At 47.6% G+C, this 18,455-nt stretch overlaps 1 protein-coding gene across 1 annotated transcript in view; it reads right to left on the bottom strand.

Moving 5' to 3' along the window:
- Positions 1-8,455: 8,455 nt before the first annotated feature.
- Positions 8,456-18,455, bottom strand: part of St8sia2 (ST8 alpha-N-acetyl-neuraminide alpha-2,8-sialyltransferase 2) — a 74,684-nt gene continuing 64,684 nt past the window's right edge. Inside the window, exon 6 of the mRNA XM_028893297.2 lies at positions 8,456-12,877. Coding sequence (XP_028749130.1) covers positions 12,592-12,877 — 286 coding nt within the window. The 3' untranslated portion in view covers positions 8,456-12,591. The remainder of the gene's footprint in view (positions 12,878-18,455) is intronic.

The following is an 18,455-nucleotide window of genomic DNA, read 5'->3' as shown; positions in this document are numbered from 1 at the left end:
TATGTAAGATTATAATTGAGTGGTATGTTAGTCAGCTTTCCATTGCTGTGACCAAAGACTTGAGGTAAATCAACTTTGAGGAGAAAAGGCCTATTTTTGGCTTATGATTTCAAGGTTTCAGAACACAGCTGGCTTAGTTGCTTTGCAGCCTACTGCGAGGCAGAACCTTGTGATGTTGGGAGAATGTGTTAGAGGAAGGACCATTTCATAGGGGCCAGGAAGCTAAGAGGGAAAGAGAGGAAGAGGCTGGGGGAAAAGATACATCCTTCAAGGGCATACCCTAATGCCCTACTTCCTCTAATTAGATCCCATCACCTAAAGTTTCCACCATCTCTCAATAGCCCACATCTTAGTTACTTTTCTATTGTTGTGACAAAACACCACGACCTAGACAACTTATAAATAATAATGATAATAATAATAAAACATTTAATTTAAGGGTTCACGGTTTCAGAGGGTTAGTGTCCATGGCCATCATGGTGCATAGCATGGCAAAAGGCGGAGAGGCATGGTGCTGGAGCAGTAGCTGAGAGCTTACGTCTGATCCACAAGCAGAAGGCAGAGAGAGAGAGAGAGAGAGAGAGAGAGATTAACTGGCAATGGTGTAGGCTTTTGACACACACATCTAACAAGGTCACACCTCCTAATCCTTCTCAAATAGTTTCACCAACTGGGGTCCAAGTATTCAAATATAAATATATGGGCCTATGAGGGCCATTTTTATTCAAACCACCACAGACCATTAAGCCCCAAATCCACAAACAGTTAACCCATCCCCCAGGCCAGTGTTCATGATCCAGAAGCCTCACCACTGAATAGTGCTGTACCAGAGACCAAGCCTTCACTGTACAAGCTTTTAAGTTCCAAACACAACAGATAACCATCTATAAACACCACGTGCTGGATCTGCTTGTGTCCTGATTTGAGGCTTTCTAGTTTCTAGAACCTCGAGGAGTCAGTGTTGTTCCAGCTGTTAAGCCTGGACATTTGCTTTATTTGTATGTTTGTTTTAACACACCGAACTGACTGAAACAGAGAGCAAGGCATGAGTGCGTTTCAGCTGTCAGGCATATCAGGGAGGCAGAGATCAGCACACAAAGTAACATGTCTCATTACAACATCTTCATATGTGTGTGCCATTAGGTACCATTATACCGTGTTCTCTTCTGTGTCCTCCTCCTATGTAACCTGTGATCTCTAACCCCTCTGATTTCTTCCTCCCTCCCTCCCCCTCCCTCCCTCCTTTCCTCCTTTCCTTCCTTCCTTCCTTCCTTCCTTCCTTCCTTCCTTCCTTCCTTTCTTCCTTCCTTCTTTCATATATTCTTCCCATTCACTGTCTTATCACATGCATTCCTAGGAGGAAATTTCAAACCCAGTTTAATCCCCACTCTGCCACTTACTAATCACATGACAAATTAGATGCCTTGACCGTCATTCATGCAATGAAGTTAAACAGAATGACCTCAGGGGGGCTGGTGGGGGAAAAAGCCAAACCAGTCCAAGTGTCCATCAGTCAGTGAGAGCGCTGGAGGGTCACAACGCCATTTGGGAAAAAACGAACCCTTTCTCGACACCGTCAGGGGTGCTGCCGTGAGATGAAAGCTGTTATCTGATAGAGCACTGTGGTCCTAACCACAGCTCTCAGGAGACGGTGGTGGATAATTACGTCTATTTTGTTCCAGCATGGCGGCAAGCATGGCGGCAACTGAGGCCCAGGGAGCCTACCTGTTGAGATTCCAGGAACCTGGGCAGACTCCATTCATTCACTTTATTCTTCCTTCACCACTGTGCAAACGCTGCATGTCAAGCCCTCCTCGCTGGCTGCAGCCACAGTGGAAAGGATAGGCAGGTGGATCTGGGGGTGGGGTGGGGCACAGAGCACCACTCTCTCCTGTGGCCTGAGGGAGGAGCCTGGGCAGGGGAGGAAGTGAGTTGTCGTGTATGTAATGCCTTCAGTGGGTCCTATGGCTTGAATGTGTGATCCACAGTTTGTATGTTGGACCCCAGTTCCTAGAGAAGCAGTACTGGGAAGTGAGGTCTAATAAGTGGTCATTATACCATACTGTGTCCTTTGTGTGGGTGAATGTCGATACAATGGAAGCGGGTGAGTTATACAAAAAAACATTTTTGTTATGAAAACAGGCCCAACTGTTCTTGTCTACTGACATTTTTTTTTTTGCCCTTCCATCCTCTGCTGAGGACAACATGACAGAAGGGTCCTTTCTAGACTCTTGAGTACTTGCACCTTCTGCTTCCTAGGCTCCAGGACTATAAGAGCTAAATAAAAAAATCTCTCTTCTTTATACATCCAGTCTCAGGTACTCTGTGATAGTAGCATGAAAGTGGTTGAGATAATGAATGAAGAGCGAAGGGCCCCTGCTCTGGTACAGTCCCCAAACGGGTTGAGCTGGGCAGAATTTCTTATTTTCCGTTGACTGATAAGGGAGCAGAACCGGAAGGGAGAGGCTGCACCCATGCTTGACCCTCATGAGATCCCCTGCTTTCCATGGTGCTGCCAAGGAGGGCTGGAGAAGACCCCTTCCTTGCTGTGATCTGGCCTGGGAAATGCCTAGTTTTGAGGCAGGCGATTGGAGCAAGAGTCCTGAGAGGGACATCTGCCTGTTTTCCCCATTCCCTGTCTCCTGTCCTGCTGGTTCTGGGGCTTGTTTCCAGGCTGGTGGGATCAGAGAATACTTCCACATTTCCCTGCTCTGAAGCTTGCCTGCCCCTTCCTCATCGTATCCCCAGACCCTGAGCCAAATGGCCATTGTCCATGGAGGAAGATGGGAAGACGATGCTCAACTTCCAGCCAAGTTCAAAAGGCAGCAGCTGCAGCCACAAGGCAGCTAGAGTCTGTCACTGACACTGTACTAATGAGCATCTCTACTTGGTGGGTCTGGCTCAGCAGCCAGGAGTAGGAGGGGCTGGAAGCTGAGCCTGGGTTGGGAACAGGACTTTGGGAACCAGCTGCATCACTCCATGGCCAAGGCTAATGCAGCCCTGGGGCCCTGGTGAAGCTTAGGGGCTTCCTGCACCACTCTGGGATAATGAGAACTTGGGTTTAAATGATAGCTCAGCCTATTCCTAGGGCGTGGGTCTTGGGAAAGTCAACCAACCCCTTTGACTCAGTTCCCTTGTCAATGGAACTGGAAAAATAACAAGATACATAAAAGAGGTCATTCTGAGAAATCATAATTAGTCTACGGGACACATCATCTAGTCAGCACACAATAATGGTCACCTACTCCTGGTCTCTGGCTATGCCTTCAGTTTCCAGTCACCCTCCAGCACTCCTCTGTGTGCCTCAGATACTATGTGAGGCAGACACGCACTGGTTATCAGTCCTGACACACTGTCAGAAGACGCTTCTCTTTCTCTGCCTCTCTTAGTGCTCTCCTAATTGAATCTGTAATCTGTACACACATAAGCTACCCAGAACATCCGCTATGGGTCAAGGATGTGTCCATGCAAAAGAAGCAAGAGGAAAGCCTCTTCCTTCTCCAGGCATTTCCATCACAGAAACACTACAGAGGAACTCTCTGGTGCCCCCTCCCATGGCTCAAATACCCAAACATCCTTTCTGCCTCCTAACTTGCTGATAGGGCCTTAGGGCTATATAAAGTATTTGGCACCCCAGTAGGGCCCTGGATATCAGAATAGACGATGGTGGCAGTGCTGGAGTCAGGATCCTGCCTAGAAAACACTTTAACACACATTGCTGTACGTGTGTGTTCTGAATCTATACCCTTCGCACTAGTGGGAAGAACCAAAGCAGAACAGAGCCTTGGGGGTGGGGTCTGAGTGGTAGAGTCCCATCTTCCTCTCCTTCTGGTATAGATTCATGTAATGACCAGATGTTTGAGAGGTGATATAATTAAGGGGCCTTCGATGGCTGTGGGTGGGCTGGTGTGAACAGTGTTGGCAGATGGTGTGAACAGTGTTGGCAGATGGTGTAAACGGGGTTGGCATTGTTCTCAGACTATGCGCTCCTGCTCATGGACTTTGACATCGTGGACACATTTTTCAGAGACCTTGGCAATCCAATCCAATTACAGCACACAGAGCTGTTGATATGGTTGAATATTGTAGAAAGTTCTATGATTTGGGTCTTAAATGTCCCCAAGGCCCAGGTATTAAAGGCTTGGTTGGCAGCCTCTGGCACTTTGGGGAGGTGGTAGAACCTTTAGGAGATGGGGCTTAGTGGGAGGGAGTTAGGTCATTGGGGGTGTGCTCCTGAATGGATGTGGAATGCTAACCCTGCCCCTGCTACTGTCCACCGCAAATGAGTGGTTTTCCTCTGCCATGTGCCACAGTGTTCTTTTTTTTTTTTTTTTTTTTTGTTAGGCCCAACAATGATTTGGTCAGGTTTCCATAGACTGAAACTGGAAATTGTGAGCCCAAATAAGCTTTTGGGGTTTTTGTTTGTTTGTTTGGTGTGCATATGTATAAGCTCACGTTTGTGTGCTTGCATTGCGTACAAATATATGTGGGGGCCAGAAGAGAACCTTAGGTGTCATTCTTTAGGCAAGGTGCCCCCCCCCTTTTTGGAGGCAGGATCTTCATTGTCCCAAAGCTGGCTGAGTAGGCTAGGATGGTTGGCTAGTGAGCTTCTGGGGTTCACCCATTGCTGTCTCTCCAGTATAGGCATTACAAGTACATACCACATACCTGTTTTTTTTTTTTTTTTTAAATCATGGATCCTGGTAATCAGACTCTGGTCCTTGTGTCTGCAAGGAAAGCAATTTGCCCACTTAATGACTGTTCCAGCCCAACTTTTGGTATTTTGTGAGAAAGTGGGAGTAATTGCTTCTCCTCTTGGGGAAGTTCTGGCATTTTTCTAAAAGTAGGTGGGGTGGGTTGAAAGAAAATGGCCCCCTTAGGGACTGGCACTATAAGGAGGTGTGGCTTTGTTGGAGTAGGTGTGGCCTTGTTGGAGGAAGTATGTCACCATGGGGGTGGGCTTTGAGGTCTTCTTTGCTCAAGCTATGCTCAGAGTAGCACACAGACTACTTCTTTTGCCTTCAGATCAAGATGCAGAATTCTCAGCTCCTTCTCCAGCCCCATGTCTGCCTGCACACTGCCATTAAGACAATGCACTAAACCTCTGAACTATGAACCAGCCCCAATAAAATGTTTTCCTTTATAAGAGTCGCAGTGGTCATGGTATCCCTTTGCAACCATAGAAACCCTAACTAAGACAGTAGGCTTCCTTCCCCCCATTCCAAGGATCAGTTGGGTCCATATCTTTTTTCAAAGTACTTACACACCCATATTTCACATTCTGCTTTTGTGTAATTTTGTCCATACAACAGGAGTCTGTGAAACACTCACTATGTGCCAAGCATAGTTCTAGTGGTTAGAGACACCTCAGTGAACATGCCAGTCAAGACCCCTCTCCTCACAGGGAGGCAGGCAACATGTCAGTCCTCTCTTCCCACTGTAAGCACATGTTAGCTCAAGCAGCAGGGGCTGGAAGGATGGATCAGTGGTTCAGAGAACTGGCTGCTCTTCTGAAGGACCTAGGCTGAATTTGTAGCACCCAAATTGAGATTCATAACCATCTGTAACTCCATCCTCTTCTGTCCTCCACAGGACCAGGCACATACATGCTGCACAGACATACATGTAGACAAAATACCCATATACATTAAAAAAAAAGTCCAAGTATCATGATCATGATCATCATGATCATCATCATGATCATCATCACAGGAGCAGCAGCAGCAGCAGCAGCAGCAGCAGCAGCAGCAGCAGCAGCAATAAATGACCACACAAAATACAGTCGAACCTGAAACCATCAAAGGAAAACCTCGGTAACCAGAAATAAAGGAAGGGCCCCAAGCCAGGAACCAAGGGGATGCCATAGAAGAGGTCACAAGAATTCAGAAAGTGGCTCTGGGTAGTGGTTCCTGGTAAGAGTCAGGGCGCACCTGAGTGCTCCATGGAACCTTCTAGAGATGTCCAAACCGCAGCTTAGGGCCTGAGGGGAGAAAACCTCATTTGTGAGAAATTCAGTGCTTGCCTGTGGCTCTTGAGAGCCCAGGGAATGGTTACCGGAGACAGAGACATTAGCTACTACGTCAGAGGGTGGCCACTTCCACATTCTGGACCCTCTCCATACACACCCCAGGACATTTGAGAAGAGTTGCATGCAATAAACAAGGGAACAATTAACTTATAATTGTCCTATTTTATGTTTAGTTGTTGTCTACTTCTTATTATGTGTAATTTATAAATTAATGTTTATCATAGGTTGACATGTATAGAAAAACCAGTGCACTTGGGGGTTGATACTCTCTGTGATTTCAGGCACCCACTGGAGGTATTGGCATGTGTCTCACAGGGATATAGTTACAATTTCTGTAGTTTTTGAAGGCCACCTAGTAGGACAATCTGATATGCAATTGAAAGGGATTAGCTGAGAAAGACCAGGACTCCCCAGCATGTGACATCCAATGAAAGGTGGGGAGGAGGCCAAAGGTGGAGAGGAATCAGCTTTCCAGGCAGAGAGAATAGGAGCCACAAAAGCCCCGAGACCAGAACAATTCAGAAAAGTTACAGGAAAATAAAGGCTGGGTGTCCAGAATGGTAAGGCGGAGGTAGGAGAGCTTGAGATTGATACAGGGCTTGAGATTTTGAAGAGAGCCTGGTAGGTATGACCAGGGCAAGGGCATGAAAGGGTGCTGCTTGGCCATCAGAGCTTTGCTCCATGGCACTGTGCTTTCCTACTCTTCCTCAACCCATTTCCCTATCTAGCCCATTCTTGATTTGTATTTTCACAATAATGCCACATAGGAGTCATTAGGTGTCTTCTCTAACTCACATCGGCCTAATCCTGATGACCAGTGAGCCCATCACCAACTGTTCAGCAGCCTCACTGTTACAACCATGTCTAAGCAAATGAAGCCACATTGAAGGATATTTTCTTGCACCAGCCTTGACTCACCTCAGTTTGTTGTCTGAGACCCTGCATGCCTCTGTGTGGCTGGCATACTTAGGCTAATTTTCCTACTTCTTGGGTCTTCGTTTTCCAACAATTGCCAGAGAATTGACGGCTCCTAGCTGGTCCGGCATCAGTTCCGTAGAAGCCTCTTTAGTATTTGAAGCTGTCTTCTTGGATAGAACATTTGGACCTTCCTTGACAGTTCTTGGAGGCCCCTTTGGAAGGCCCATTTCCCTGCTAGTCTTCTCACATGGGAAAGTGTAATGGCTCAGGAAACAGCAGGGAAGACAAGATGGGACAGGCCACAAAGGCCCTTTAGTGTCCTAGTTGGGTGATTCTCCTGGGCTTTGGTCAAAGGCAACTGGAATGACTAGACAAACCCTGCCTAGGGGTTGTATATGCACCATGTGTGAAGATTCCCCCACCACCTGGACTGCTGAGAATGAAAACTCAACTATTTTTATAATGCCCAAAGGCAACCTATACTGATTCTAGATGGTAACCATGGAAACCTCCCATTGTTGTGAGCAGCCCACCACCAGAACAGAAGTCATTTGTTCTTTGCCTCCATGAGGGATGGTATTAAGTGCTTTGCCTCCCTCTTTCCTCACTGCCGCCTCACAATACCTGGGTTAGGGTTCAGGTACCCAAGAATAAGAGCTGACACTCAGCCAGGGAATGGTTACATTGGAGACAGAGCCATTAGCCATTACCTCAGAGGGTGGCCACTTCCACATTCAGGAAACAGACCTATATGACCCCTCTCCGCACACACCCCCAGAATGTTTGAGAAGAGTAGCAGGAGAAGGGAGGTGGGAGTATGGGGATGGAGATGGCAAAGATGATATCCAGAGGGCTGGTGAGGGATGGCGGGTGGGGGTGGGCTGTTCGTGTCATTGGAGATGCTGTGAAGGGCATTTACGAGGCAGCATTCCTGTCTGGAGTCCCATCTGACTGGCATCAATAAACGTCTCTGTTCCATTCGGGAAGGAAAGCCTTAATTAGGCATGAAGACATTCATCAAACAGCGGCCTCTTGGAGCCACTGGTTCCTCTGCCATCTGGACGGATGGTTTCCCACCCTGCAACAACAGCGGTGGGAATGATGAATGAGGTCCCACATCTCAACCCCCCAGGGTCTGAGAAAACCGAAATGGTGTCTGTCCTCCCCAGAAACAGTGAAACTCTGCCCGTGTTGAGGGGCATATGTGCTGGAGTTCATACTAAGGTTGGCCCCGGGAAGATGCAACAGTGACCTGGGGCAGCCAAGCCCACATCTAGCTAAAGTCAATTTTTAGTTTTACAGCAAATGCTCTGACCATAGGGATTTATAGAAAAAGCCCTAGAGTGAGGGTAGAACTCCACTGAAAATTCCATGTAGGCCTTTGCCTCAGTTTAATGACCTATTTACTTTGCCTAGGTCCAACCCACATGACTTTTTGGAAGGTTCTTGTGACGTGATAGATGCGAAATGGTTTTGTTCACTATTAAAGGCCTCTGTGGACATCCAGGATTTAATCCAACAAACATTTATTGAGCAACCCTTGTGTGCTATGCACCATGCCTGGTGCTGTGATGGATACAGATGAATAAAATGGTGCCTGCCCTTGGCAAGCTTACAGTCTAAGAACAGACACAGGACAAGTGCACAAGTAGCTATAATACAAGGCAGAATATGGTAAGTGCCATGAAAAAGGTACAAATAAAGTGCTGTGGTGGTTCCGTGGAGGGAGAGATCCCAGCATTGGTGGATCAGGGAGGGCTTCATGGAGGATGTGGTCTCTGCATGGGCCTTGGAAGAAACTCAAGAGTGATCCAGAAGATGAGAATTGTAAGGCCAAAGGCACAGAGCTGGGAAACATGGCACCTTTTCCACTAATGACCACTCTTCTGGATTGGCCAGTGCAGGGTATGAAGGGACCTAATTGGGTGCCCTGTAATGTTAGGATAAAGATGGGCACATTTTTTTGTGGGCCAGGGGATCTTATCAAGGTTTTTGAAGAACTGGAGGTACAGACCATTGTGCATGCTTAGGGAGGTCTGGGAGAGAGACCACTACTAGGGAATCCAAGGGTCAAGCAGAGGTGCGGTGGGAACTAGTTGGGAAGAGTAATGAGGGAATGTATGGAAGCGTCAGTGGTCACCGTAGGGTCCCAGATGATGTTCAAAGACTCACTGGTGTTCCAATGGGAAAACGAAGGATCGTGCAGGGAAGACGGATGGTCTACGTAGCTTCAGATGTGTGGAGCTCAAAATGTCAGAGCAGATAGAGTATGTTTACCAAGCAGCCTGTCATCCTGAGGCCAGAGCATCCAGTGGCGCTAAGAGGCTAAGGGGAGTGGAGGGGTTCTTTGGGTGGTGGTGGCTAGGTCTGAAGGAAGGCACAGAACTGCTGATGCACCGTGCAGGGGCCTGCGGGGAAGATCTTACTGGAAGGAATGGCTGCTTTGCGGTACAGGGAGAAGAGAGGGGAATATGGGCAGATCTTCCTTGGCTCCCTTTTCAACTCAAGGCAGGAGTGCCAATAAATAACTCATAAATACATAAATAAATATATAAATAAATGCTCATGGAGGCTGGGATAGGAGGGGTAAAATGTGAAGAACATAGTGTCTTGCCCAGGACAGTTTACCGTAGAGCTGTGCAATGAGAGAGGCCTTTCGAGTTAGCACATGGAGGGCACTGAGATGCTGGTCCCGGGAGTGGACTAGGAGGGGCCGCTAAGGTGTGGTCGAGGGGATTGGTGGCTACAGGGACAGATGACCCTGCCAAGGTCTGGTAGTGGAGGAATTCAGTGAAGAGGCTATGGGAATCAGGGTGAATACAAGGGGGCCAGAGAAGAAATGGAAGGTATGAGAGGAAAGACTCCCTGGCCAGAGGAGGAGCCTTACTTACTCAGAAATGGGAGAATGGAGGGTAAGTGGGAGGCAGAGGCCAAGAGTTTCTGAGGAAAGGTATCATGGCAAATGCCTAGTTTTTTCTTTTTTCTTTTTGTGATGGCAGAGGCTAAGGTTGGAGTCATTGGGAGCTCAAAGTAAATGGAGGTCTGGCAGGCTTAGGTGGGTGGACTGAGGAGGTGACTGATAGCCAAAAGTAGTGGGGACCGGTTGAGGCTGATGGGACGCTATGGTTGACTATGGTGGCCGCAATCAGGTTAAGAGTGCAGGCTGTGCCTCCTGGGGGCCAGCCAAGGTCAGCCAGCCTAGGTCAATGGAAGCCAGCCCCAGGGAGTTCTCAGTAGGCAGTAAAGGACACTTGGCTGCTGACTGTGAGTTTGGCTGGAGAAGAAGAGGGAGAGGGAAAGCTAAGGCCTGTAGATTCTTGCTGCTATATGCCCAGATCATTTAGATAGCCTAGGGCCTGCTGAGTTAGGGAAAGGGCATATATGGGTAGTCCTGGGGTTGCTGACTTTTTCCAATACAGTTACAGCCTGCCTAAGTCCAGTTCGACAACTGGCCCTCTAACTCCTCTGCAGAGAGACAGAGGATGCTGGGTGGAGTTCAGGGTCACCTCCAGAACCTGACTTCTGGGCCTTCTTCATGATTCCATGTGGACTATGCTGACATCCAAGGGCTTTACTAATGCAAGGCCCTGCTGGTGACTTTACCTATTCCTCCAGGGCACTGCAAACTTCAGAAATTAAATGTCTTCTAGAGCCTTTGAGATCCTTAAGATGAAAGGCTCTGGAGACATGTAAAATATGATACTAATTATTTCCACTGCTCACGAGGAGGCTGAACCACTCAGTTCCCAGGGAGGCTGTTAGTGCTGTTGCTTTTTTAAATATTCATTTTATGATGCAAATCCCAAACCACATGCTTTATACTGTAACAAGAATAAAGAGAGAAACATGGAGATGTACGATCCTCATCCTGACTTGGGGCTGGAAGGACCGTACACGGGGTTAATGGTTCTAGGGTGTCCCTCCATTGTCTCTGCTCATTTTCCATCAGCTGTTAGTTGAGAGCAAATGTTGTTCTGAATGGCTGTTGATTAATTACGTCAGGCCTCATATGCTTGGGAGCAGATTTTGATTACTTTTCTTAACTCTATTCACCTTCAAGATAATAGTTTCTTTTCCTTATCTTTCAAATATGTTAAAAAAAACCATTATTTATCAGGCGAGGGACTGCGTCTAACAAATCAAGCTGGATAAGGCTTTGCTGTGTGTGACCTGTAAGCCCAACCCCTACGTTATTGGCATTGAGCCCAGATTTCCCTTGGAGATTATGTCCAGTGTTCGGAACTGTGTTTAGCTTTGGGCTTTTATAAGAAAAACAAGTCTTAAGTGTGAATCTTCATAGAGGGGAGAAAAGATTTTGCAAAAACTCTGCAGTCATTGCTTGTGTTGGGGTGGGGTGGGGGTCAACAGGTGTGTAGAGTGGACATTGGAACCTTTCCCAGAAGAGCTGAAAATCTCCATGGTGTGGAGCTTGGTGTGGCCAGGGATGACTGTCAAGATGGGGAAGTGGCAAGAAGGTGACGCCGACAGAGCAGTCTGGCTACAGGGGACCCTCAGAGTGCAGGGTGCACAAAGCAAACAGAGCGTCACTATAGCGACCCAGAACCCGGTGCTCCAAAGTCTTCCAGGAGTCCGGGTCTGGGGCTCTGTGAGGTGCCTAGAAAGGCGATGGTATATGTTGTGAACGGTGCCCTTTCAAGCATTCACTGTGTCTTTCTGGTGGTAGATAGGACAGTAGAGTTCCCTCATGTGACATTCTTAGAGGATGAGATGAAGGCTAACCTGGAAGCTGACGCCCCAGGATCACTTCCTCCTCGGTAGGCCTCCGTTGCAGCAAAGCACACCCAAGAAAATGACCATATTTTTGGACACTCTTTTGTCCTTTTCTGAGGTGGAACAAACCCCTAGATGGTCTCAAGTTTCTAAAACCATGATTTACAGCACTCTACCTCCTTAGGACCATCTGCTGCTCCACACTACTAAGCTCTGGACAGCACTTGTCCAGTCAGACTATGGGGCTGTCCATTGAGTTTCCTCCAGCCTCTCTCCAGAGCTGTGAAGGCCTGGCTGGGACGCAGGTGCTACCCATGTGAAAGTCAAGTTGCACTTTCAAGTTCATGAACAAGGTCCTCAGCTCTGTCGTGACCTCTGATGTTTGGTCTCCTTGTGCCTCGTTGCCCAGCGGAACTCTCCAAGTCTCTCCTCCATGAACTGTACCTCTTTAGACTGGTTCAAACTGTCCTTTCTGAGTCTGGGCTACCCAGAATCCACATCACTCAGAGGTTCGGGGAAGCTGACAACAGGTGGCTCTCCATTCATCCATGAGCCCAGAGATCCGTCCAACCCGGGAGGCCGGGTTGTCATCCAAAGTCATGGGACTGGCTTCTTTGCATGTCAAGTCCTTCTGCCCCCAAAGATGGACTGAGTCTCCATCTGGTCCAGGTGGGTTCTCCACACCTTCTTCCTGTGGCTTATCTGCCTAATGCTAGATGAACACCACACAGTTATAAATACTCAGGTCAATATATATATGCAGGTATAGATATATATATTCTGGTCACTGTTTTACACTTTAACAAAGAAAACCACTAGCCTGCTTGTTCTATTGTTTGTGCCACCCCGACTCCCATCTGCCTGTGGTGTAGCTGGCAGGAAAGCGAGCCAATGAGTCCCATGGGCTGCCATCCTTACGTAGCCCCATCACACTGGCCAACAGTCAGTTTCAATGCCCCCTGCTCATGCAGGCTCTTGAGGGCCTTGAATTCCAAGGGCATGGTGTGGGGGCTGGCCTGGGAGGTATAGCCATACTTGAGGCTGTCATAATAGTGGTACTTGACAGGGTTCTGATTCTGATCCAGTGGAAAAGGCCAGAAGCCATAGAGGTAGATCTGATTGCAGAAGCGTGTGGCTAGGGTATACATCAAGAGGCCAGTAGTTGGTCTTTTTATGTGGACTTTGTTGGTCAGCCAATATCTGGATAAGGAAGAAAAAAAAAAAAGAAGTTAAAAAAGAAACAAGAAGGTCTGGGAAGTCGGCTCAGTTGAAACGCCTGCCTTGCAAGCATGAGAACTTGTTTGGATCCCTCAGTATCCACGTAAAAGCAGGGCAGGGAGGAGTATACCTGTAACCCGATTGTGCAGGGGCATAATGCACGCATGCATGCACGAATGCATGCATATGCACAGACACATGCTAACAGTATGCATTATAAACCAACACATACAGAAACAATGAGGAAATGTGTTTGTGACTACTTTCCAAGAAGACAGCAATTCTATTCTGCCCAGCAGCCCACCTCCTGCCACCCCAAGGACCAGTCAGGTCACAGACCCTAGACTTCCTTCTCAGGAGACTGACAGCGACCACTGATAAAGCACCTGGACTACACCTTGAGTTGACACTTTCCTGTACATGAGTCTACGAGGTCTGGGGCACCAAGGTAAAAACTGGCACCCCAAGGTCACATGTGGGAAGGGGCGGTACCTTTTCTTGCACTTAGACCCATTGGCAACTGAAGCAGGGTTAGCAGCTTTCTGTAATGGACTGGGTGATAAACACTTGGATTTGCACCATACGGCTTCAATTATGACTATGTAACTACACTGTAGTTAGAGCATGAGTCACCAGCAACATACATGGATGTGTCCAGGCTTGGCCCTGACCCCTCCAGGCTTGGCCCTGATCCCTCCTAAAGCAGGCTTGTCTGCATAGTGCCCATCGCCTTATGCATAGTTCTATTAGTCTTCTCCACATAAGCACGTCATACAGGTAGACTTCTTTCCTACCAGTGTTCCTAGAAGCCCCACCCTCTGAGGCAGCTGACCTTCCCTGACCATGTGTGTAACTACTCTGCAGAGCCAAGGGCTCTGGGCTATGAGCCTGGATTCTGTCTACACATTTCTTCCAAAGATCTGTCACTCAATCTTACTAGCCATCTTGAATAGGGAGTCAGTGTTTTCTGCCTTTGGGACTCTGTCACAGAGTGATGGGAGGAACCATGGAGAAGGGCAGAGAGCAGGGCATTAGATGAAGCATGCCAGGTGAGTGGAGTACTGTGCGTCTCTGTGTACCTTAGTCAGAACCAGAGCACAGAAGGGGCCATCTGTACTCTGGGGAAAGGAACCATGCCCGGAGGATGGACGTATGTAACTCAGATGACTCAGTTGTTGGCTATCTGTGTCTTTGAGAAACTCGCTTCTCTCTGATGGACCTCATTTGTCCCACTGATGTATTGTCCGGGTTCCAACATTCCGAGAGAAGTGAGAAAATTCTCTACATGTGAGAACACTTGCTGTCGTCCTTGCTTCCTGCTGTGGATCCAGAGCTCACTCTGAGTGGCCCCCACCTCTTCATTTGTAGTTAAAGCTCTGCTTGCTCCTGGCTGAATGGCTTTAATAGCCAGACTTCTGTTCCAATGCCAAGGCAGAATTGCTGACCACTGAGCTGGCCCAAGGTGTCTCTAAACCAGACACAGACCACGATTTCCTGTCTTTAAACAAAAACTTCCGTGGGACTGCATCCCACAGGCTTGCCCCTCTCCCATTGAAGTGAAGGCCCCTGCAGTTTCTGATGGCCCCTCAAATGAGCCAATTAAATTCATGCTGTAAGTGGAAGGACACTAGAACAAAACATTTACTTATTGTCAAAGGATAAGACTGTGTGTGTGTGTGTGTGTGTGTGTGTGTGTGTGTGTGTGTGTGTGTGTGTTCTTCACAGTGATTTTAGCTGGGGTGGAGGGGTGGAGAGGGAAAGGATTCCTAGAAGCCCCCCCCCCCAACTCCTTTATGCTCAGTGGCTCCTTCTGCAGCTCAGAAAAGAAACCCAATAGATTCCAGAGTCATCCCTGGAGGATTTCCTTGCTTCTTTGTTTGGAGGAAGCATTAGCTTCTGGAGCACATGAGGTCACAGATGCCTAAAAACCCAAATAATTACAGTAAAGTAGGCTGTATTTTCAAGGTTTGCTAAATAAAAGGTATTTTGAGGACCCCCACAACCTACTTCTCCAACAGAACTATATATTGTCTGGTGTGGTCTGAATGTCACTGTGGACCTTGAGAGAGGAGGCAGTGGACCCAGATGGTCACAACGAGGCTTATGATTCTCCTGGGCACAGCAGGAGCTGGGTGGTCCCTTGGACAACCATGGCTGTTCGGTAAGTCTGTCACTTGGAGATCCTCATCCTTGTGGCTCTTCCTATTTTATGCTGTATGAGCCTAGAAACTTCTGAGCAACTGATTTTCCAACAGGGAATCAGATGGCGGGAAAAAGAGAGCCGTGCAGTGGCTCTGGTAACTGCAGACATAACACAGTTGAAAGCCAGCATGAAGCAAGTCTGTGGACACAGTGCAGACCCGCCCTTTCTTCTCCATACTGCTGGAATGTCTATGGTGATGGTCGACCATTGTCCTCCAGCTCCCTCTCACAGCCTCCTGGGCATCTCTCAGAAACCTCTCCCCTGTTCCTCATGCCATCCAAATTCCATGGTAGTTACTCCGCAAGACCCTCCCTGGCTACACTTCCAGCCTCGGCTTTCCCTCACTGCACCAGCCTTCCCAGTACGAATGGCCACGGCTTCCCTCCAAGGCCCTACGCTGTCTCATAGTGCTTCCCCCTATCAAGATTCTGTTGCTCTTTTGTTTTGGTCTCTGCCCTGTGCCCGAGGTCACCTGTGTAATGGTTTCTTTCCCAGGCTGCTGAAGTCTCTTGGGACTGCAGGGCACATGCCGCCTTTCCTTATACTCTGGGTTCTCTGTGGGTCATCTGTCTTGCTCTCTGCCTCTGTGCTGAGCAGCCAGGACTACTGAAGAAGTGTATTATCACTTAGGAGGAGGGAGGGCTGATTTCAGATGGGGTGTGTGTGTATGTTTAGTCTTTCCTCCCCTTAGACTGAGATTCCATAGGGCTGTGGCCTACTTTCTGTGGGTTAGGTAGGGGCAAGGGTTGGAGTGCCACTTGTCCAAAAGAAAATATACTGTGAATGTGAGGGGGAACCTATGTGTAGTCAACCCCACTGGGGGTCTGGGATGGGTTAACTGAGGTCCCTCAGTGGCTGGAAACTTCTTTCCTCTAGTCACAGGGATGCCTGGGTAGATCGGACACAGAAACAGTATGTCTGCCTTTTGTGTCTGCTCTGCTCTGCTCTGCTCCCCATAATGCAAATGGGCCTGGAACTCTAACCTAGTCTTCCTGATCAGGAGGAGGGATGAGCCAGGTTGAATTCACATAGGACCCACACTGCGTGGCTCTGGACATGTCTAGTTCTGAATTGATGTGATGAGTTACATCAGCCAGCCTTACTGTAGATGAGAGAACTCCATGGGGGACCACGATGCTGGAGACCCTAAGCCAAGTGGGGAATTATGCCACTATCCCAAGAATCCACAGGATACCAGAACTACTTATTGCAGTTACTTGGGTGTTTCTGAAAGGCTGTGTTCTGTGATGAGGTTTCCTTCCAACTGCCCCACATTGCAATACTATTCTGAGCTCTTGAGAAGAATTACATGCTTTGAAGGGTCCATCTTGTGACCCTTCTCCATCCTCAACTGTGATGACTGTTCTTGGCTGTCAACTTGACTACATCTGGAATTAACTAAAAACCCCCAAATGGGGCACATCTGTGAGGGACTTTTGCTTAATTTGAAGCAGAAAGATCCACTTCTAGTCTGGACTTTTGAGGTAGGAAGATACACCTTTAATTTGGATCTTTGATGTAGGAAGATATACCTTGAATACAGATCTTTTCAAGTGGGAAGACCCACCTCCAATTTGGGCCATGCAATCTTCTGGAAGCCTATATAATGACATGGAAGAAGGATATTTTCACTCTTTGCCTGTTTGTTTTTACTTTGCTAACAAATCCATTCCTTCATTGACATTAGAACCTACTTCCTCAGGATTCTGGCATATATTGAAGATCAGCTGAGGTATCCAGTGTCATTAACTACTAGATTTTTGGACTTTCCATTCATAGACATTCATTGTTTGATTAGCCGGACCACAGCCTGTAAGTCATTCTAATAATGCCCCCCCCCATTCATTCTATAAGTTGTGTTACTCTAGAGAACATGACTAATACACCAACCATCCTACCCACATCCCACAGCCATTCCCTCCCACTGTATCTCAACTGAGTTCTGGTCCTGACTTCAGTATCTCTCCCTCAGTACCCTACCCCTCATGCAGGGTTTCACATAGTGGCCATACCACAGACTGAGGCACTAGACAGATCTCAAGGATTGGGCAAGATCTTACTTGGTGAGGGGTTGAACTGGGTCTCTCCTTGTCAAGTCTTCTGATTCCATATCCATGTTCTTTGTCCTTTGTGGTCTAGCCCTGACAGTACATGGGTGGCCAGGAAGGTGGCTGGTGCTAGGATGTGGGTCTGCCCATGGGGCTATCTATTTATTCACCAACTAACAGGAAGGAAGCATGGTGATGGCCTAGGGATGCTTGATGCTGAGGTTGGGGCTCCTTGGCCACCATGTCACTCTCTGTGCACAACATGGCTATGAGGTGGGCTTGGGAGGGACCTGGGGGACAAAGGCAGGGAGACTGTAAAGAGATGACTCCCAATGGGACTGCAAATGGGTATAAAGGGACTTTCGGTGGTGACAAAAGTCTTTAAAGCAGGGTTGTGCTGATGATGTTCACATCACAGATTCACAAATGTATGTTTACAACTCATCAAACTGTAGTTACAATATGTAGGTGTTAATTATACTTCACTAAAGGTTTTTATGTTGTTGTATTTTTTGTTTTGTTTTTAAAAGATGACTTCCAAAAAGACAGCCAGTGATGGCAGGTCCTCCCATACATTCTGAGGAATGTTCATCTCCCTCACTGGACACACATTCAATAATGGAGAGCTTGCCCTTCAGTCCTAGGGCACAGTTTCTTAATTTAGCTGTCCACTGCGACACCAGGAGCTTGAGGAGATGCCTAGGGCCCACTCCCAGGAGCCTGCACACTGAGATTCCTACAATGTTCTCCATTAACTCCTGCTCTGACTAGGAGGTGGAGCTAGAGAAAGAGCCCAAATGTGGGTTACATTTGGAAGGGAGAGGGGGACAGAGGACATGTAAGGACAGATGAGAACTCAGCCAGCTCAGCTGAGTAAAATGGAGTAAACTGAGAATTGGGTTGTGTACAAAGAAACCCGGTGTCCAGCCTCAGTGTTGTCGCAGAAAGGGGGACAGTGGTGACAGTGGCATCCCCAGGAATGACCAGTTTCATTGTTGCTCTGAAGGCTGACACTAAGATTTTCTGATTTTTTTTTAAAGCACTAGACATTGGATTATTATTATTTGTTTTGGTATAAATTCTCCAAATTTTAAAAAGTTGGTAACTAACTAAAATGTTTTTAGAACATTAAGGGTATTCAGTGGTAGAACACTTGCCCAGCATGCATTAAGGTTTAATTCCCAATGCTATCAGAAATTTATTTCTTTAAAATTATCACTTGAGAACATGTTGGGTGGGTCAGACAGAATTGGTCTGTGATTAGCGTACCAGCCTCTTGAATCGAACTCATCTTTCTCTTTCACTGAAC

This window comes from Peromyscus leucopus, chromosome 1, assembly GCF_004664715.2.
Source record: "Peromyscus leucopus breed LL Stock chromosome 1, UCI_PerLeu_2.1, whole genome shotgun sequence".
Lineage (NCBI taxonomy): Eukaryota > Metazoa > Chordata > Mammalia > Rodentia > Cricetidae > Peromyscus > Peromyscus leucopus.
Note: the sequence above shows the minus strand (reverse complement) of the source record. Positions and strands in the feature narration are given on the sequence as shown.